At 41.5% G+C, this 20,270-nt stretch overlaps 1 protein-coding gene across 1 annotated transcript in view; it reads left to right on the top strand.

The window, feature by feature from the left end:
- The window catches only part of cdan1 (codanin 1), a 111,229-nt gene that overhangs the window by 44,077 nt on the left and 46,882 nt on the right, over positions 1 to 20,270 (top strand). The window contains exons 11-15 of the mRNA XM_052028079.1: positions 679 to 884; positions 7,248 to 7,362; positions 10,144 to 10,287; positions 11,598 to 11,764; positions 18,019 to 18,100. Of these exons, the coding sequence (XP_051884039.1) occupies positions 679 to 884; positions 7,248 to 7,362; positions 10,144 to 10,287; positions 11,598 to 11,764; positions 18,019 to 18,100 (714 nt within the window). The remainder of the gene's footprint in view (positions 1 to 678; positions 885 to 7,247; positions 7,363 to 10,143; positions 10,288 to 11,597; positions 11,765 to 18,018; positions 18,101 to 20,270) is intronic.

The raw sequence follows: 20,270 nt of genomic DNA, 5'->3' as shown, positions 1-20,270 counted from the left end.
CCTATTTGGATGCATCACGGCTTGGTACGGCAACTGGTCTGCCCAAGACCGCAAGAAACTGCAGAGTTGTGGACACAGCCCAGCGTGTCACGGACGCCAGCCTCCCCTCCTTGGACTCTGTCTTTACCTCTGAAGCAGCCAGCATAATCAAAGATCCCACCCACCCGGGTCATTCTCTCTTCTCTCCTCTTCCATCAGGTAGAAGATACAGGAGCCTGAGGGCACGTACCATCAGGCTTAAGGACAGCTTCTATCCCACTGTGATAAGTCTATTGAACCCTTATACGATGAGATGGACTCTGACCTCACGATCTACCTTGTTGTGACTTTGCACCTTATTGCACTGCATTTTCTCTGTAGCTGTGACACTTTACTCTGTACTGTTACTGTTTTTACCTGTACTACATCAATGCACTCTGTACTAACTCAATGTAACTGCACTGTGTAATGAATTGACCTGTACGATCAGTATGCAAGACAAGCTTTTCACTGTACCTCGGTACAAGTGACAATAATAAACCAATAACAAATACTTAAGGTAAAAGCACAGCAAATAATTTAAGGTTAGCTAGTTCTGACTCCATGGCTCTGAAAATCCCTCAACTTTGGGACTACTAAACTCTATTCTAATTGTATTTCTAAATCTCAATGTGAATGATCCTTTTTTATTTCCCATAGATGTGCAAAGGTACAGTTGGAACGCACATAGGCAGAGAGCATCCTGATCAAGATGTGCTGGACATATTTGGAACAGACAACCTTACCAAACTGAAGAGGCTACAGGAACGCTTCGTTGCTCCCCAGAATATTGGGGGCCCATGTCCCCCTCCAGCTTTCTCCGGTTGCCAAGTGTTCTTCAGAGATTTTCTTTTGTGTGCAGGGAGGTTAGTTCTGTTTTAATTTACTTAATAATCAGTTCATGGTATAATAATGTATAATCAATTCATGGATAATAATTCCTTTGAAGTCATTTAATTAGCTCAGTAGACATGATAAAGCACTTAAGCTCTCCCTTTCCAGCTTATCATCTTGAGTTCATGCACCTTTATTACTTGTTCTCTGATTAGTGAAAATAAACTCTCCAGCCAGCTAACAGTTTCTTGCATTTGAACAACACATAGAACATAAAATGTAGAAAATAGAACAGCACCACACAGGAACAGGCCATGTGAGGAACAGGCCATTTGGTTCACTATGTGCTGAACTAATTAAGCCAATGATATCTAATCCCTTCTGCCTGCACATGGTCTATATCTCTCCATTCTCTGCATATTCATGTGCCTATCTAAGAGCCTCTTAAAAGCCTCTATTATATCAGCCTCCACCACCACCCCTGGCAGGGCATTCCAGTCACCCACCACTCTCTGTGGGGAGGGGGGGAACTTGTCCCGCACATCTCCTTTGAACTTTCCCCCTCTCACCTTAAATGCATGCCCTCTAGTAGTAGACATTTCAAACCTGGGAGAAAAGATAGCAGCTGTCTTTTCTGACTATGCTCTCATAATTTTCTAAACTTTTATTGGATCTCCCCTCAACCTCTGTCACTCCATAGAAAACAACCCTTGTTTGTCCAGCCTCTACCGCACATGCCCTCTAATCCAGGCAGCATCTTGATAAACCTCTTCCGCACCCTGTCCATAGCCTCCACATCCTTCCTGTAATGGGGGTGACCAGAATTGAATGCAGTACTCCAGATGCAGCCAAACCAGAGTTTTATAAAGCTGCAACATAACTTCCTGACTCTTGAACTCAATGGCTCGACTAATAAAGGCAAGCATGCCATATGCCTTCCTTGCCGGCCTATCGACTTGTGGAGGCACTTTCAGAGAGCAATGGACTTGGACCCCAAGCTGCCCTGTGCATCAGTGCTGTTAAGGGTCCTGCCACTAACTGTATAACTTTCCTTTTACATTTGATCTCCCGAAGTGCAACACCTCACACTTGGCCAGATTAAATTCCACCTGCCATTTCTCTGCCCATATCTGCAACTGATCTCTTCCTCACTGTATCCTTTGGCAATCTTCTACGCGATCCACAACACCATCAATCTTTGTTTCGTCTGCAAACTTACCAACCCACCTGTCCCTGTTTTCATCCAAGTCATTTATATGTACATCACAAACAGCAGAAGTCCCAGTACCGATGTCTGCGGAATACCAGTAGTCACGGAACTCCAGCCAGAAGACCCATTGACCACTACCCTCTGTCTTCTATGGGCAAGCCAATTCTGAATCCAAATGGCCAAATCACCGTGCAAATCACAAATGGCCATGCACCTTAATCTTCTGGTTGAGCCTACCATGAGGAACATTGCTGAATGCCTTACTAGAATCCACATAGCCAACATGTACTGCTCTACCTTCATCGATCACCTTTGTCGCCACCTCGAGAAACTTAAGTTAGTTAGCCCCACACAAAGTCATGGTCATAAGTCCTGTCCCTAAAAATCCTCTCCAATAGCTTCCCTACCACTGACGTGAGATTTACCAGTCTATAATTCCCAGGGTTATCCCTATTTCCCTTCTTGAACCAAGGAACAATATTCACCAGTCCACTAGGACCTTTAACTTAGCAAACGTTTCGGAGGACTGTTGTTAAGCAAAATTTAATATTAAACTTAAAATGGGGTTAGGGCAGATCAAGAGAAATCTTTTAAGGCTTCAAAGAAGAGCATTGTTAGAGCGCTTAGGAAATGTCAGAGAATAGGGTCAGTAGTACAGTGAAATAAAAAATTAGGAGCAGATTTGGAGGAGCACAGAGATGGGAAAAGCAAAGTTGGGAAGGACTTTTATTTAATGGTTAGATATTCAAACTGAGGCTTTTCCAGACTGAGGGTCAGTATAGGTAAGCACCTCCAGAGATAATGAGTGAAACTTGGAGTTGGAATATAGGCTGCAGAGTTTTTGATAAACTTGATTAGGATGCACAGAGACCTTGGGGATACAGACAGGCTAGGACATGACAGAATATAATGAGGATGAATGTGAAGTTATCAACTTTGGTAGAAGACAGAAACATTGAATATTTTTAAATAATGGAAGATTGAAAGATACTGTTCAGAGGGCCTAGTGAATGAATCGTTGAAAGTTAACATGCAGGGACATCCAGTAATTAGGAAGGCAAAAGATATGTTGGCCTTTGTTGCAAGAGGTTTTGAGTACATCACATTTTATTGCAATTTATGTAGGGCCCAGTTGAGAACACATTTGAAATATTACGTACAGGTCTGATCTCTTTACTTAAGGAAGGATAGACTTTCAGCGGAGAACGTCATTCAGTACTACAACAAGGAAACAGGCCCTTTGACCCAACTTATCCATGCTGACCAAGATGCCCATCTAAGCTAGTCCCATTTTCCTGTGTTTAGTCATATCCCACTAAATCTTTCCTATCCATGTACTTGTCCAAGTGTCTTTTTGAATTATTATTGTATCTGCCTCAACCACTTCCTCTGTCAGCTCATTCTATATACGCATCACCCTATGCATGAAAAGGTTGCCCCTCAGGTCTCTTTGAAATCTTCCACCTCTCACCATAAACCTATACCTTCTAGTTCTTGATTCCCCAACCCTGGGAAAACGACTGCGTGCATTCACCCTATCTATGCCCCTCATAATTTTATATACATCCATAAGGTCACCCATCAGTCTCCTGCTATCCAAGGAACAAAGTCCTAGCCTGCCCAACCTCTCCCTATAACTCGGAATGCAATGAAGGTTCACCAGGTTGTTTTGTGGGATAGAGGTTTTGTCTTATGATGAGAGAGAACGCAGACAGGAACTATAATTTCAATTTCGATGAAAGAGAGGTGACCTCATTTAAACTTACTAAGTTCTTCTGGGTTTGATGGACTTAGGGTTGATGTTTTCCCCTAGCTAAAGGTTCTAAAACTGGGGTCAAAATTTCAGGATAGAAGTAAGAAATTTCTTCACCTAGAATGTGGTGTATTTTCTGAATTCTCTGCCTGAAAGGGCTATGGAGGATTAGTCATTCAGTATTCTCAAGCCAGTTTGATAGATTTCTGGAAATTAAGTGAATCTGACTGCAATTTATGTTATGCAGGGTGGGAGGCATTGATGGGAGTTTCTGCTACAGATGGACAGTTAAGGACTCAAAAGCCCTTCCAATTTATACATAGCTATAGTAACCTGTAGTGGTATGCAGGTGGCACATGGCGTTTCCCCCTTTTTAACCATTTCCCTCCATCAAATCTTGGCCACAGCTGGTGAGTTCTTTGTTAATAGGACACACAAAGGAAGAGGCTGGATGCTTTCTCAAAATGATGGAAGAATGGATCTGGGTCATTGATCTCTGGATTATGGTTGCTTGTTTATTCCCAGCCTGCCATATTTTGAAAGAATTCTGCATATGAAAAATAAAATGCTGATCTGATCTTGAGCTCACCGTCACTATTTTGCATGATTTCCCTATAGACTTAGATATCTGTCTATTTCAATCTTACGTGTATTCAGAGATTCAGCCTCCACAGCTGCCTGGGGTAAAGAATTCCAAGGACTTTAGTAAGGCCTTTGACAAGGTCCCACATGGGAGGTTAGACATTAGGTATCCATGGAGAGGTTGTAAACTGGACTCGAAATTGGCTGTGTGGGAGAAGACAGAGTGGGAGTGGATGATTGTTTCTCAGACTGGAGGCCTGTGACTAGTGGTATGCCTCAGGGATCTGTGCTGGGGCCATTGTTGTTTGTTGCCTATATCAATGATCTAGATGATAATATGGTAAATTGGATCAGCAAGTTTGCTGATGACACTAAGATTGGAGGTGTTGTGGCCAGAAAATGGCAGAAGAAATTTGATGCAGACAAGTGTGAGGTGTTGCATTTTGGAAGGACAAATCATGGTAGGACATATACAGTAAATGGTAGGGCACTGAGGAGTGCGGAGGAACAAAGGGATCTGGGAGTTCAGATACAATTCCCTGAAAGGTAGACAGGGTTGTAAAGAAGGCTTTTGGCATCCTGGCATTCATAAATCAAAGTATTGAGTATAGGAGTTAGGATGTTATGGTGAGGTTGTATAAGACATTGGTGAGGCCAAATTTGGAGTATTGTGTGCAGTTCTGGTCACCTAACTATAGGAAGGATATCAGTGAGATTGAAAGAGTGCAGAGAAGATTTACTAGAATGTTGCCAGGTCTTCAGGAGTTGAGTTACAGGGAAAGATTGAACAGTTAGGACTTTATTCCTTGGAGCGCAGAAGAATGAGGGAAGATTTGATAGAGGTTTACAAAATTATGAAGGGTATAGACAGAGTAAATGAGAGTAGGCTTTTTCCACCTAGATTAGGAGAGATAAGTATGAGAGGACATGGCTTTAGGGTGACAGGGGAAAGATTTAGGGGGAACATTAGGGGGAAACTTCTTCACTCAGAGAGTGGTGGGAGTGTGGAACGCGCTGCCATCTGACGTGGTAAATGCGGGCTCACTCTCAAGATTTAAAAATAAATTGGATAGATACATGGTTGGGAGAGGTCTGGAGTGTTATGGACTGGGTGCAGGTCAGTGGGACTAGCAGAACGAAGTTTCGGCACAGACTAGAAGGACCGAATGGCCTGTTTTCTGTGCTGTAGTGTTCTATGGTTCTATTCACAAGGCTCAGAGAAATTAAATTCCTCCCCATAGCTGGGCTTGCTTTTCTTGTGGATCTATACTCCCTAGTTTTAGATTTTACTGTGAACAGAAGCACCCTCTCAGGATGTACCTTGTCTAGCAACTCTGAATCTTTTACAATCAAAACCAACATTTCATTTATCATTCTAATCATCTGCTACTTGCTAAGTACTTGCTAACTTTCAGTGTTTCATGTACAAGGATACCCAGAACCCTATGTACTGCAATATTCTGTAGTGTACCCACTTAAGTAATCTGCTTTTCTGTTAGTCCTATCAAAGTGAATAACATCATATTGTCTCACATTATACTCCATCTGCCAAATTTTTGCTGACTCACTTAACCAGTCTCTGCATCTCCTCACAACTTGCTCCCTCACCTATCTTTGTATCGTAAGAAAATTTGAGCACGATGCACCAAGTCCCTTGTCTAAGTCATTAGAAGACCCTGGACCTGATTGCCTACTTCCAAAATTCTTACTAGTGGGTGGAATAACAAATAAGTTAAGCACCAAGAAGAAAGGGAGACAGGAAATTATCAGCCAGTCATTGGGAAATGTTGGCATTCAACTTTTTAAAAGAAAACAGAAATGATCAAGTGAGTTTGCTTGTTTTTATGACAAGGAAATCAAGTTTGACAAATTTATTAGAGTTTTTTGAGGATGTCATGCACAGAGAAGGTTGTAAATATTGAGGCCTTGATCCTTGTTACACCCGACTAGCTACAGTTAACCAACCTGAAAATGACCCATTTATTTCAACTCTTTTCAGTTACGTAGCCAATCAACTACATGCCATTGACTCTTATCCCTATTGCAATGAGCTCTTACCTTGTGTAATAACATTTTATGGCATCTTGTTAAATGCCTTTTGGACATCTAAGTACTCAGTCTCATTTATCCACCCTGTTTGTTACATCCTCAAAAAACTCTAAATTTGACAAGCACGATATTCTTTTCATAAAAATGTACTGCTGCTGCTTGATTGTATTGTGATTTTCTAAATATCCAGTCACTACTTCCTTAAGAATTTGGAGCCAGTAGTTTCCAGTGACAAATGTCAGGCCTATAGTTTCCTAACCCTTTTTTCTTGAAAATAGGGGTGTTAAATTTCTGGTATTCTAATCAGATGGAACCTTTTGAGAATCTCGGGAGTTTTTGAAGCAGGACATTTGAGTCCAGGGTTTATTAAGCCTTTAATCCTATAGATTTACCTGATACCTTTTCCCTAGTGTTTATTTTGGGTTTCTCCTTCCTTTTTGTCCCTAGAGAGTGGTGGAGGGTGATTTTTTTTTTACTGGTCAAAAGGGTCAAGAGGTGGCTTTAGTCCAGGAAGTGCGGGAGTCCAAGCCAGAATTCCCAGATTCAATTTTGAAAGTGCCACAAAATACTTAGATTTTCCAGTGCTCCTTAGCTACTTTTCCTGCTAAAATGTTGCGAAATTATGGTTCCACGTAACAAAACAAGATTGACTCCCATTTATAAAGCACTTATTCTTCCATAAGTAGGTAGCAAGTGGCTCTATCCAGAACCTTTTATATTTACTAATGCTCACTCAGCATTCGACTTTGCTGTCACTTCATTCTTTTAAAGGACTGACTTAACATTCTTTCTTTGATGCAGCCATCAGTTGAACCAGCACTTGTCGGACACTTTGTGTCAGCAGATTTTGGAGCTGGATAGCATTACGATCCTTAGACACAAGTCTTCGGGAGGTGAGGCAGACATGGATGAACAGGTAAATCATTGATGTGGGTTGTCAAGTTTGTATTATGTTTGTGATCCTCAAACACCTTTGCCGACAATGGTTTCCTTCCTCGTTTTAGTATAAGTGTATCCTGGATATCTAATTCTTCGATCATTTAGACTGCAGCTACTAAATAATCCTTCCCAGAAGCCTAAAATAACTTTTGGGTCTAATACTGCCTCACACCATTTGGTAATAAATTGTATGGATTGTATGGAAAGTGCTTTTATGGCTATATTGGTGAGCAAGCAATCAAATTTGTAGGTACCTTGCTGTTGAGGTAGAGTGGATCAGGCAGTTTATAGAACAGGTGAACAATATATGGAATCAGTTTAATTCCTGCACACCAAATTGAAAATGTAAAGCCATAAATCCAAATTAAAGACGCTACACCTGGTAATTTATGTACAGTACTCGAAACAAAAGCTCATCTGAATTGTCATTAAATTGTGAGGGCCCTGAATCTTTGGAATTCACAGCCCCAGAGATTTGTGCCGGCTGGGTCATTGAATATATTTAAGGCTGAGATGGATGGAATTTAGCACTAGTTGAGGGTTAGGGTGAACAGTCAGGGGAGTGTTGTTGAGATCAGCCATGAACTTGTTGAACATGCTTCAAGACCAAGTGGCTGACTTGTGCTCATACTTAAGGTTGTGTGCAACCCTGACTGCTTCACTAATGTCTTTTTGGGATTATGTTATGGAGCAAGAGAACAAATCTGCTCTTGTGTCAACCAGAGGTGTATTTATTTGATCAGTCTTCCTACAGCAGTGGGCGAAGGGCTAAACCAACTTACAGGTATAGTCCTCACACTCCCTAATGGTACAATGCATGGCATTGTTGTATACATTTTAGAGCCATTCAGCATGGACACAATCCCACTAAGTCCATGCCGACCATCAAGCACCCATTTTCCACATTCTTTCGGGCATCTGTCCTGGAAGCAGAGCACTAACTCAGATTTTATCTACTGACCAGATATGTCAATCAAGTCCTAATCTGTGTTGTCATACGTGTCCTAGTGCTTACCTAGGCTACAAATTGCCATGGAGTTGCTACAAAGACTATCATAACCCTGTAATCTCTGGTGAAGAGAGATTATATTTAAGAGAGAATTCCAGTGGACTTGTACCAGCTTCTAGCTCAGCTTTATAAAACAGTTTAACTTGTGGGGCATAAATACACTTTTGTCTTGCTGTGTTTTTTTTTATGTTGTGATATGCAAGTTAATCTTAAATGTTCCCACCAAGGGAACTTAAGTATTTGTCTGAGCAAGACTGAACTGGCTCATTGGAGATGTGAGGCATCAGCTCTACTATCAATGCCACTGTGATGTGTGGGTGATTCAGTTTAAATAAAATCTGCACTACGGTACTGCAGTTCCTTATCATGTGAAAAATTTGTGTTCAATGCAAAATTTAGATTACCAAACTTGTGGCTAATATAGTAGAATTTTGCTTTGAAGTCTCTCGTTCTTGGTGTGATGTAATTTGTGCCAGGTTAAAGGTACCTTTTGATAGGTTGTGATTTTGCATACTATTATTTCACGAAAATCGGGGTATTCAGATTGGCTAACACCTGCATTTTATTTCGTGATCAAGCAAAATGGCCATCAAACAACTGGAAAAAAACTTGCTATTGTCTTAGGCAAAACTTCTTTCTTCACTCTATTAAACTGTAACTCCTTTACCATCAAGTGTAAATTGAAATTTAGCAAAAATAAGATTTGGACATTGAATCTATTTTAGATTTAAAAAAATGCTGGAAATGTCTGTTCAAAATGAGCTGTTTCTATGTCTTGAATGAAGAAACTAAATGCTAGAGATTTGTCCAAACATAACATTGGTGTGTTTAAAAACAGCTGGGTTTTCTTCCTCTCAGTAGCTGATGATTGGTTTCAAGCAAACTCCAGGTAGAGATTAGAATTGTTACACAGTAAATTAACATTCCAAATGCCATGCCTGAAGGGTTTACAAAAGTGTACTCAATAAATTCAAAAAATAAATTGAATGAACTTTGGAGAAAGTAAGAGTGGGTCTAATTAAATAGCACTTTGAGAGTTGGCACAGGTTGCCCAACTTCTGTGCTGTATGGACTAACCACAAACATTCAGAACAGACAGCAACTTTTCACTTGTAAGCCAAACCCAGTCAGATCAGACTGAGGTAAAACTGGCAGGTTTAATTTGCATTCTGGGGGTAATAGTCTGTCTGCTTATGCTGCCTGAATCTCAAATGTTGAATAATAAATGATCATGTTTTCTTTTAGCATTGTTTAACATTCAAGTTATGTGATTTCATTTCTAATTGATATGACAGAAGATGACTGCGGAAAAAAATAGAACATTTCAGTTCATTTTGTATGGCTTGTTGGTTTTTGGGAGTGGACAGAATGGTGGAATTAACAGATTTGATTGTGTGGAATTAAAATGAAACCAGATTTCCACACTGAAAAACGAACCAACATAAAATATCCGCAGAAGGATATTGTAAGCAGACACTTTCAAAGAAGGATGGAAATTGGTGTTTTTGAAATGATTTTGAATGTTCAATATGCACCATTACTCAGTTGACAGGAATATACTTTAATAAACAGGTTTGAGAAAGTATTGAGACAGGACCAAGTTTTAACTTGGTAATATTCTCCCTTTTCAGACCACTTGGTTAGGATCTGTAGATTTTTTTCTGAATATCTTGCTTTAATATTATCCTGTTAATAATATGATAGTAATTTTTATTGTAATATTTCCTTGTTTACTTCTGTTAACTTTAGGATGAGAAGGAACATTTTGTCTCGGTCTTGATGACAGCAAGATTACTGGCTAAGTTTCTTGGTTTTCTTACCTTCCTCCCTTATCGTACAGGAGATCGACCAACGAGAGAAATGCAAGAGGCTAGTATTTCTCTGAGGAATAAGGTATAGGCATAGATATTTTAGGTATTTATGTTGCTATTTATCATCTGAACAATTAATTTTATAAAACCACATTCCTTAAAATAATACTTCTTCCCACTTTTCATTCTCTGTGATAGATCAATCATTTTCCCCCCAATATTTGTTTTCTCATATTTAACAAAATGGCAGGCTTGTTCTTCATGGATAACAGTTGAAAAGTAAACTTGTAAATGTAAATGCTAGCAATTTGAAATGAAAATGCAGAATTCTTGCAATAAGTGGTGTTTGAGGAAACCCAATAGATTAATATTTATTAATGTTTCACCCTTTCATTCAGGCGTGCTATTGTAACTTATTCACAAGTGGGCTTTGCTTTAGTGAATGAGATCATCTTAATTGCAAATCAAGATGCCATTTTATCCATATGCATCTTCTTTCAATGGACAGCAACATCTAGAAAACTCCCTGATTTAAAGAAATATTTTGTAACAAGGATGCACACCATCATGGAACCAGGGAATTGGATCTATACATGGCTAGCTAAAGTAATTACGGAGAATTCTAGAAGCCAGCAAGGGATGGCTGAAAATTGATATAGAAGGAGAAATAGAAAATGGGAGTAAAAAGGAATATAAAAACAAATTTTAAAAACCATTTGTAAATAAGAGAGTAGCAAAAATATTGGGAATGGGGAAATGTTATAACCTCAGGATAAGGCATCACCTATTTAAGAATGAGAGCTTTGGCTCAGTTGCAAATTATAACCAAGGAAGAGAAATTTTTGGGCATTGGCAAATCATGGGGTCTTGTGATTGGAAAGGAAAATGCTGACGATCAGATCGGCCGTTATTTAATGGTAGAATGAGCTCAAGGGTCCATATCACCTACTGCTGTTCATGTTCATTCTGCAGCCCTCTCTGGTCTCACAGACTTACTTTAGCGTCTTATCCATCTTCCCATCACATCATTGCCTGTTGGGAATTCTGTTCCCATCAATTATATTCTCCTGTAAGGTGCTCTTTTAAAAATCATCTTCACGTTTTTGGTTCTTCTTCCTCTTGTCTCTTCTGTATCAGCATCCAGCTTTCTCTGATTAATGCCTCTGTGCAAAATAATTTTGTTGCATAAATTCAGGTGGTTGTTTGTAGCATCCTTGCTTGGTTATCTAAGATAAATTGCAAAATACCTTCCCCAGCAAACCCCTTGATTCCTCGATGCATTATATAGCTATTCTTTTAAGAAAACCCTAACTCAGATCCTGCATTTAATTTATTAAGCTATGTCACAATATTTGCCACATTGAGTTTTTCTTCTTGTTATTACTTGCCCAGAGCGTGCCTGTTCTAAATATATACGACTTAGTGAGAAGTTCAATTAAAAATCGACGTACTATTCTGACTGTACCCTGGGTAGTGGAGTTTCTTAGCATGATGGACCATGTGGCACCGTTCCTGGATTGTTACAACAAAGTGTTTACTCTCATCTTGCATTTATACAGGTGGGTGTCAGGAGGCGGTAGCCGAGCACACTTGCTTGTTTGTTCTCCATTCCTTTGTAACAGTAAGATGTCAGATACTTAATATATCGCCTTAGGCTTGGTGTTTGCAAGTTCATAGCACCCTGAAAATGGCAACAAATCATTTAGCTTGCTTGCCTTCATAGGCAAGAGTATTGAGTATAGGAGTTGGGGCATCATGCTGCAATTGTACAAGACATTGGTTAGGCCACATTTGGAATACTGTGTGCAGTTCTGGTTACCACGCTATAGAAAGGATGTGGTTGAAAGAGTGGAGAGGTTCACCAGGATGTTGCCTGGAATGGTAGGCCTTAGTTACAAGGAGAGATTGACTAAACTGGGATTGTTCTTACTGGAGCTCAGGAGGCTGAGAGGTGACCTTACAGAGGTTTATGAAATTATGAGGGGCATAGATAGGGTAGATAGTCTTTTTCCAAGGATAGGGAAATCTAAAATTAGAGGGCATAGGTTTAAGGTGAGAGGGGAAATATTTAAAGGATGAGGGTCAGGTTTTTCACACAAAGGGTGTGGGTATGTGGAACCAACTGTCAGAGGAGATAGTAGGGACGGGTTCAATTACAATTTTCGAAAAGCAATTGGACAAGTACATGGTTAGGAAAGGAAAAGGGGGTTATGGGACAACAACAGGGAGTTGGGATTAGGCATCTCGGTTGGTCTGGACAAGTCGGGCCGAAAGGCCTGTTTCCGTATTGTACAACTGTGACACTGTCTCTATTGGTTAGTAGGCAAGGAATTTTAAGAAAGTGTAATCCTATTGCTTGAATTATTATGTATGTCTCAAGATATCATGCTTGAGTAGCAGACTGGCATGGTCATAGCTTAGAACATTGAACAGTACAACACAGGAACAGGCCCTTTGGCCCACAATGTTGTACTGAACTAAATTAGTAACCAAATGCCCAACTAAACTAATCCCTTCTGCCTGCACAATGTCCATATCCCTCCATTTTCTGAACATTCATGTGCCTATCTAAGAGCCTCTTGAATGCCACTATCAGCCGAGAGGTATTGTTGCAGCTATATAGGACTCTGGTCAGATCCCACTTGGAGTATTGTGCTCAGTTCTGGTCGCCTCACTATAGGAAGGATGTGGAATCCATAGAAAGGGTGCAGAGGAGATTTACTAGGATGCTGCCTGGAATGCGGAGCATGCCTTATGAAAGCAGGTTGAGGGAACTCGGCCTTTTCTCCTTGGAGCGACGGAGGATGAGGGGGGACCTGATAAGAGGTATATAAGATGATGAGAGGCATTGATTGAGTGGATAGTCAGAGGCTTTTCCCCAGGGCTGAATTGATGGCCACAAGAGGACATAGGTTTAAGGTGCTGGGGAGCAGGTATAGAGGAGATGTTAGGGGTAAGTTTTTTTACTCAGAGTGGTGAGTGTGTGAAATGGGCTGCCGGCAATGGTGGTGGAGGCGGAGACGATAGGGTCTTTCAAGAGACTGTTGGATAGGTACATGGAGCTGAGAAAAATAGAGGACTATGGGTAAGCCTAGTAATTTCTTGGGTAGGGACATGTTCGAGACATGTTCGGCACAGCTTTGTGGGCTGAAGGGCCTGAATTGTGCTGTAGGTTTTTCTATGTTTCTATCGTATTTGCCTCCATCACCACCCCTGCCAGTGCATTCCAGGCACCCACTACTCTCTGTGTATATAAAAAAAAACATGCCCCACACATCTCCTTTGAACTCCCCACCCGCCCCCCTCACCTTAAATGCATGCCCTCTGGTATTAGACATTTCAACCCTGGGAAAAAGATACTGGCTGTCTACTCTATGAGAGGCATAGATAGATATCAATCTTGTAAACCTTTGAGATCTCCCCTTAGCCTATGCCGCTCCAGAGAAATCAACCCAAGTTTGTCCAATCTCTTATAGCACATGCCCTCTAATCCAGGCAGTATCCTGGTAAACCTCTTCTACATCCTCTCTAAAGCCTCCACATCCTTCCTGTAATGGGATGACCAGAATTGAATGCAATACTCCAGATGCGGCCTAGCTAGAGTTTTATGAAGCTGCAACATAACTTCCCAACTCTTGAACTCAATTCCTTGACTAATAACAGCAAACATGTCATATGCTTTCTTTACCAGCCTGTCAACCTGTGTAGCTACTTTTAGGAATCTATTGATCCCTCTGCACATCAACACTGTTGAGGGTCCTGCCGTTAACTGTGTACTATCCCTTTATATTTGATCTCCCAAAGTGTAACACTTCACATTTGGCCAGGTTAAGCTCCATCTGCCATTTCCCCACCGACATCTGCAACTGACCTATATCCAGCTGTATCCTTTGGCAGTCTTTCTACACTATCCACAACACCACCAATCTCCTATCGTCTGCAAACTTAATGACCCACCCATCTATGTTTCCATCCAGATCATTTATATATATCACAAACAGCAGAGGTCTCAATACGGATCCCTGCGGAACACGACTCGTCACAGACGTCCAGCCAGAATAAGTCCCATCAACCACTACCCTCTGTCTTCTTTGGGTAAGCCGCTTCACTGGATCTCATGCATCTTAATCTGCATGAGCCTCCCATGAGGGACCTTGTCAAATGCCTTACTAAAATCCATGCAGAGAACATCCACAGCTCTACCTTCATCAATCACCTTTGTCACCACCTAGAAAAACTAAATCAAGTTAGTAAGGCACAACTTGCCCCATTTATGAGCATTTGGAAAACCATGGCCTAATTAGGGCTGACTTGCCCTAGTTAGGCCATGGTTTTCCAAATGCTCATAAATCCTATCCCTGTGAATCCTCTCCAAGTAACTTGCCTACCACTGACGTGAGACTCACCAGTCTGTAGTTTTCAGGATTATCCCTATTTCCCTTCTTGAGTAATGGAACAACATTAGCTACTCGCCAGTCCTCTGGGACCTCACCTGTAGTAGAGAGGACATGAAAATATTTGTCAAGGCCCCAGCAATCTCATCTCTTGCATCTCAATAACCTGGGGTAGATCCCATTAGGCCCTGGGGACTTATCCATCTTAATGTTTTTTAAGAGACCCAACATTACCTCCTCCTCTATTGCAAACCGCCCTAGCATATTAGTGCACTCCACACTACCCTCCATGTCCTCCTCCTTGGTAAATGCTGATGCAAAGTGTTTAGTTAGGATCTCACCTACCTCCTCTGCTTCCGAGCACATGTTCCCTCCTTTATCCTTGAGTGGTCCTACCCACTCCCTAGTTATACTCCTGATCTTGATGTATGTATAGAATGCCTTGGGATTCTCTTTAATCCTACTTGCCAAGGACATTTTATGGCCCCTCCTGGCCTTCCTAATTCCCTTCTTGGCTTCTTTATAATCCTCAAGGGCTCTTTGATTTTAGCTTCCTAAACCTTACATGTGCTTCCTTTTTCTGCTTGATTAAATTCACCACCTCTCTCGTCATCCAAGGTTCCCTTACCTTGCCATCCTTGTCCTTCCTCCTTACTGGAACATACTTGTCCTGTACTCTGTGCAGTTGGTCTTTAAACACCCACACGTCAGATGTGGACTTGGCCAAAAACAGCTGTTTCCAATTAACTATCCCTAGTTCCTGCTTAATACTCTCATACTTGCCCTGCTCCAGTTTAATATTTTCCCACAAGGTCTTTACTTATCCTTATCTATAGCTATCTTAAAATTTAAGGAGTTGTGGTCACTGTTCCCTAACTGTTCTCCCACCGAGAGGTCAGTCATCTGGCCAGGATCATTACCCAACACCAGGTCCAGTATGATCCCTCCTCTTGTTGGACTGTCTGCATATTGATTTAAGAAACCCTCCTGGATGCACCTAACAAATTCTGTCCCATATAAGCCTCTTGCACTGAGGAGGTCCCAGTCTATGTTAGGGAAGTTGAAGTCACCCACTACAACAACCCTGTTATTTTTATGCCTTTCCCTAATCTGCCTGCATATCTGCTCCTCAATGTCCCAGTGACTACTGGGGAGTCTGTAGAATAATCCCATCAGAGTGATTGCACCTTTCTTATTTTTGAGTACTACCCATATAGACTCAGCAGATGAGCCCTTCATTATGTCCTCTCTGAGTGCAGCTGTGATATTGTCCCTGGTTAATAGTACAACTCTCCCCCTCTTTTACCTCTGTCATTTCTAAAACATCAAGACCCTGGAACATTAAGCATCCATTCCTGTCCCTCTCTCAACCAAATCTCTCTCATGGCCACAACATCACAGTTCCAGGTACTGATCCATGCTTTAAGTTCATCACCCTTAACCGATAATAGTCCTAGCATTAATATACACACACTTCAACACACCCATCCCATTGTGTATTTTACCTTACTTCTGCCTGTTCTTACTGTTCATGACATTGACCTTCCTCTGAGTCCCTCCACTTTCTGACCTGATGATCTGGTTCCCATCCTGCTGCCAAGCTAGTTTAAACCTTCCCAAGTAGTATGAGTGAACCTCCTGGCCAGGATATTGGTTCCCCTCCAGTTAAGGTGCAACCTGTCCCTCTTGTACAGGTTGCCTCTGCACCAGAAGAGGTTCCAATGATCCAAGAACCTGAAACCCTGCCCCCTGCACCAGTTCCTCAGCCACACATTCATCTGTTCTATCTTTCTATTCCTGCCCTGACTGGCATGTGGCACTGGCAGTAATCCAGAGATTATTGCCTTTGAGATCCTGCTTTTCAGCCTCTTTCCTAACTCCCTATATTCGCTGCACAGGACCTCTTTCTACCTATGTCATTGGTGCCAAAGGCTTGACTGACAGCTCACAGCCTTGGGTGATGGTTCTGACAACATCAAAATTGGATCTGTGTACCACGATTCATGACAAGTGTTTTGAACCAGTGAAGTACTTTTGGAATTGAGTCATTGTTGGAAGGTAGGGAGTAATAACGAAAGATAGACAGATTGAAGTTCTTCAGTATTTAAAAGGAAGCAAGTGGGGATCTTTTAAAACAATGCAAAGTATTAAATGTCATTATCTGGACATGTTCCATAGCATCTCAGGAAATGAAAACACAAGGATGTTGGCTGCCTTAGATATTGCAAGTAACATCAGCTTTGTTATTCTTTCATGGGAAGTGGGTGTTGGTGGTAATTTATTGCCTATCCCAAGCAGCTAGGTAATTTCAGTGAGCAAGTCAGAGCAAACAAATATTATGGGTCTGGAGTCATGTATATCAGATCAGGTAAAGACAGATTTCCTTCACAAAAGGATGTTGGTGAATGAGGTCGCTTTATTATGACTATCTGGTGGATTTTTGGTGACCAGTACCTTTTTCATTCCCGATTTACTTGATTAAATTCAAATCCACACTTTCTGTGATGGAATTTGAGCTGTCTTCAGATCGTTAGGCTTGGTCGCTGGACTGTAGTCCCAGTAACTTAGCCACTATGCCACTGATCTCTCGAAGACCCTTAGAATGTTGTTGGAAGACCAGAGGAGATGGAAGTCTTCGACTTGCTCAGAAATGCATTGCATGAAAGTGTGTGGTCCTGGATTGGGGAGTAAAGACTGCTGAGTGGCCTCCCTCTTCTGATCAGAGGATGTTAGTTCTGGATGCCATGGCATTTCATGTACAGCCAGGATGATGAGGGCAACTATGAATTGATTGTAACATTTTTTTTTACATTAGTTGGTATTTGCTTTCTAATCACTGTAGTGAAAATTGAGAAAGAACCTGTAATTACATTGCATCTTTCAGACCTCAGGACTTCCTCAACACTTTACCACCAATGAATTAGGTTGTTATAGTCAATATAACATAACAAATGAGGCTGCCAATTATTATGCTGCAAAGTCCAACAAACACTGAACAAAAATCAAAAAAACTGTAGGTGTTGCAAATCTGAAATAAAAACTGAAAATGCTGGAAACACACATAAATCAATTGGTAGTCAATTGAACTTTCACAGTGAAAGATGCGCCAACAAAATATTCAGATCCTGAATGGTATTATGTTATTATTCCATTATGTTTATGTATGGCTGTAGGTGCATTAAGTGAATGAATTAATCTGAAATGGCATGCATTCAAAATATTTAATTGCATTAATATAAAATTTGATCAATAAATTAAAAGAAGCTGAATCCAGAAACACCAATTATGTACATTAAAAATGCAAATGGGTGCACATGAAGGTATTGCTGTCTTGCGAGGAGTATGGAGAACAGGAGAGCAGAACCTGCAGGTTATTTTGAAATAAATAAGCTAAAATGTTGCTCTGGTTTATCAAACAGACGCTTGATTCTAACAAGTGAACGAAAGGAACATTACCTGAACAAGCTGCTGATCCTTGCTGTACTGGGATGGCTTTTCCAGGCAAGTAGTCAATGTTAAATGATTTGATTTAGAGTTTGAAAGCTCGTGTCTGGGTGCTACTTAAGGTGTTTTACAAATGTTTGACTGGTTTCTCATTTATAAATTCAGCAGTTTGCTAGTAGGAATCATTGGGCTGCCAGTTTTTGCTTCAAGATGTTTTTGTGGAAATACCTTCACCATATAGACTATTTGTGATGAGGTTGCTGCACTGATTGAATGCACTGGAATTTTGCTGTAAGTGCTTTGAAATACATTGGACATTGGTCTCTACAATTCCATGAATGCTGACACCAGCACTTCCCTACACTTTCACATTTAGGGAATTTTTTTTCTATTCATTTAAGGGATGTGCGCTTCACAGGCTGAGCCAGCGTTTAATTGCCCATCCCTAATTGCTCTCGAGAAGGTGGCTTCTTGAACCGCTGTAGTCCTTGACGTGTGGGCATACCCACAATGCCGTTAGCGACGGAGTTTCAGGATTTTGACCCAGCGATGGGCGATATATTTTGAAGCCAGGATGGTGTGTGGCCTGAGGGCAACTTCCAGGTGGTGGGGTCTCCCCATGCTTTTGTTGCTCTTTGCTTCTAGCTGGTAGAGGTTGTGGTTTTGGAACATGCCTCTTAAGGAGTCATGGTGAGTTGTTGTGATGCACCCTGTAAATGGTACAAACTACTGCTAGTGTGCATCGGTAGTGGAGTGAGTGAGTGGTTGTGGATGGGGTTCCTATCAGTCGGGCCGCTATATGGTATGGTGTCAAGCTTCTTGAGTGTTGTTGAAGCTTCACTTGTCCAGGCAAGTGGAGAATATTCAAAGTCAAAGTTGAGTTTATTGTCATGTGCGCAAGTACATGTATGCACAGGTACAATGAAAAACTTGCTTGCATTAGAGACACAACATTCACAAGAAAAACATAAATTAAGCATAAATTATACACAATTTTTACAAGAAAGAATGCAATTAGATAAAAAAAAAATTAAAGTCCATTTAGTGCAAAGGGATCATAGTGATCATAATGTTGCCAAACTGTAGTGATTAGGGTCATGCTGGTTGGTTCAAGAACCGAATCGTTGAAGGGAAGTAGGTGTTCTTGAATCAGGTGGTGTGGGACTTCAGGCTTCTGTACCTCCTGCCTGATGGTAGCTACGAGAAGATGGCGTGGCCCAGATGGTGGAGATATTTGACGGATGTTGCCCTCTTGAGGCACCGCCTCCTGTAGATACTACCAGTGATGGGGAGGGTTGTGTCCGTGATGTATTGGGCTGAGTCCACTACTCTCTGCTGCTTCTTGTGTTCCTGTGCATTCAAATTGCCATATCAGTTGCAACCAGTCAGGATACTTTCAACAGTGCACCTGTAGAAGTTTGTAGAGTGTTCGGTGACAGGCCGAACCTCCTTCAAAGAGTAAAGATGCTGGCATGTCTTCCTTGTGATTGCATCGATGTGCTGGGCCCAGGACAGGTTATCTGATATGTTAATCCCCAGGACTTCAAAGCTGCTGACTCTCTCTACTACCAGCACCGCCCCGCCCCCCCCCAATGTAGGCTTGGTGCATGTTCAACCTCCTTCCCCTTCCTGAAGTCAACAATAAACTCTTTAGTTTTACTGATGTTGAGCGTGAGGTTGTTGTTGCAGCACCACTCAACCGGGTGTCTTATCTCACTCCTGTATGCTGATTCATCACCACCTGTGATTCATCCAACAACAGTGGTGTCATCGGTGAATTTGTATATGGCATTGGAGCTGTGCTTAGTGACACAGTCGTGTGTGGAGAGTAGAGCAGAGGGATGAGCATGCAGCCTTGAGGTGCACCTCTGTTGGTGGTCAGTGAGGAAGAGAGGTTGTTACCAATCCTCACTAATTGAGGTCTACCGATGAGGAAGTTGAATATCCAGTTGCAGAGAGAGGTACAGAGGCCCAGGTCTTGAAGCTTGATAATGAGTTTGGATGGAATTATTGTGTTGTAGTCGATGAACAGTGGTCTGAGGTATGAGTTCCTGTTGTCCAGGTGGTCCAGAGCAGAGTGAAGAGCCAGAGAAGTTGCATCCGCTGTTGACCTGTTGTGGCAGTAGGCAAATTGAAGTGAATCCAGGTCATCTGTGAGGCAGGAGTTGATTCACACCATAACCAACCTCTCCAATCACTTCATTACAGTTGATGTAAGTGCCACCGG

Source organism: Pristis pectinata, chromosome 1, assembly GCF_009764475.1.
Source record: "Pristis pectinata isolate sPriPec2 chromosome 1, sPriPec2.1.pri, whole genome shotgun sequence".
In the NCBI taxonomy this organism is placed as follows: Eukaryota; Metazoa; Chordata; class Chondrichthyes; order Rhinopristiformes; family Pristidae; genus Pristis; species Pristis pectinata.
This window is presented reverse-complemented; position numbering and strand designations above follow the sequence as displayed.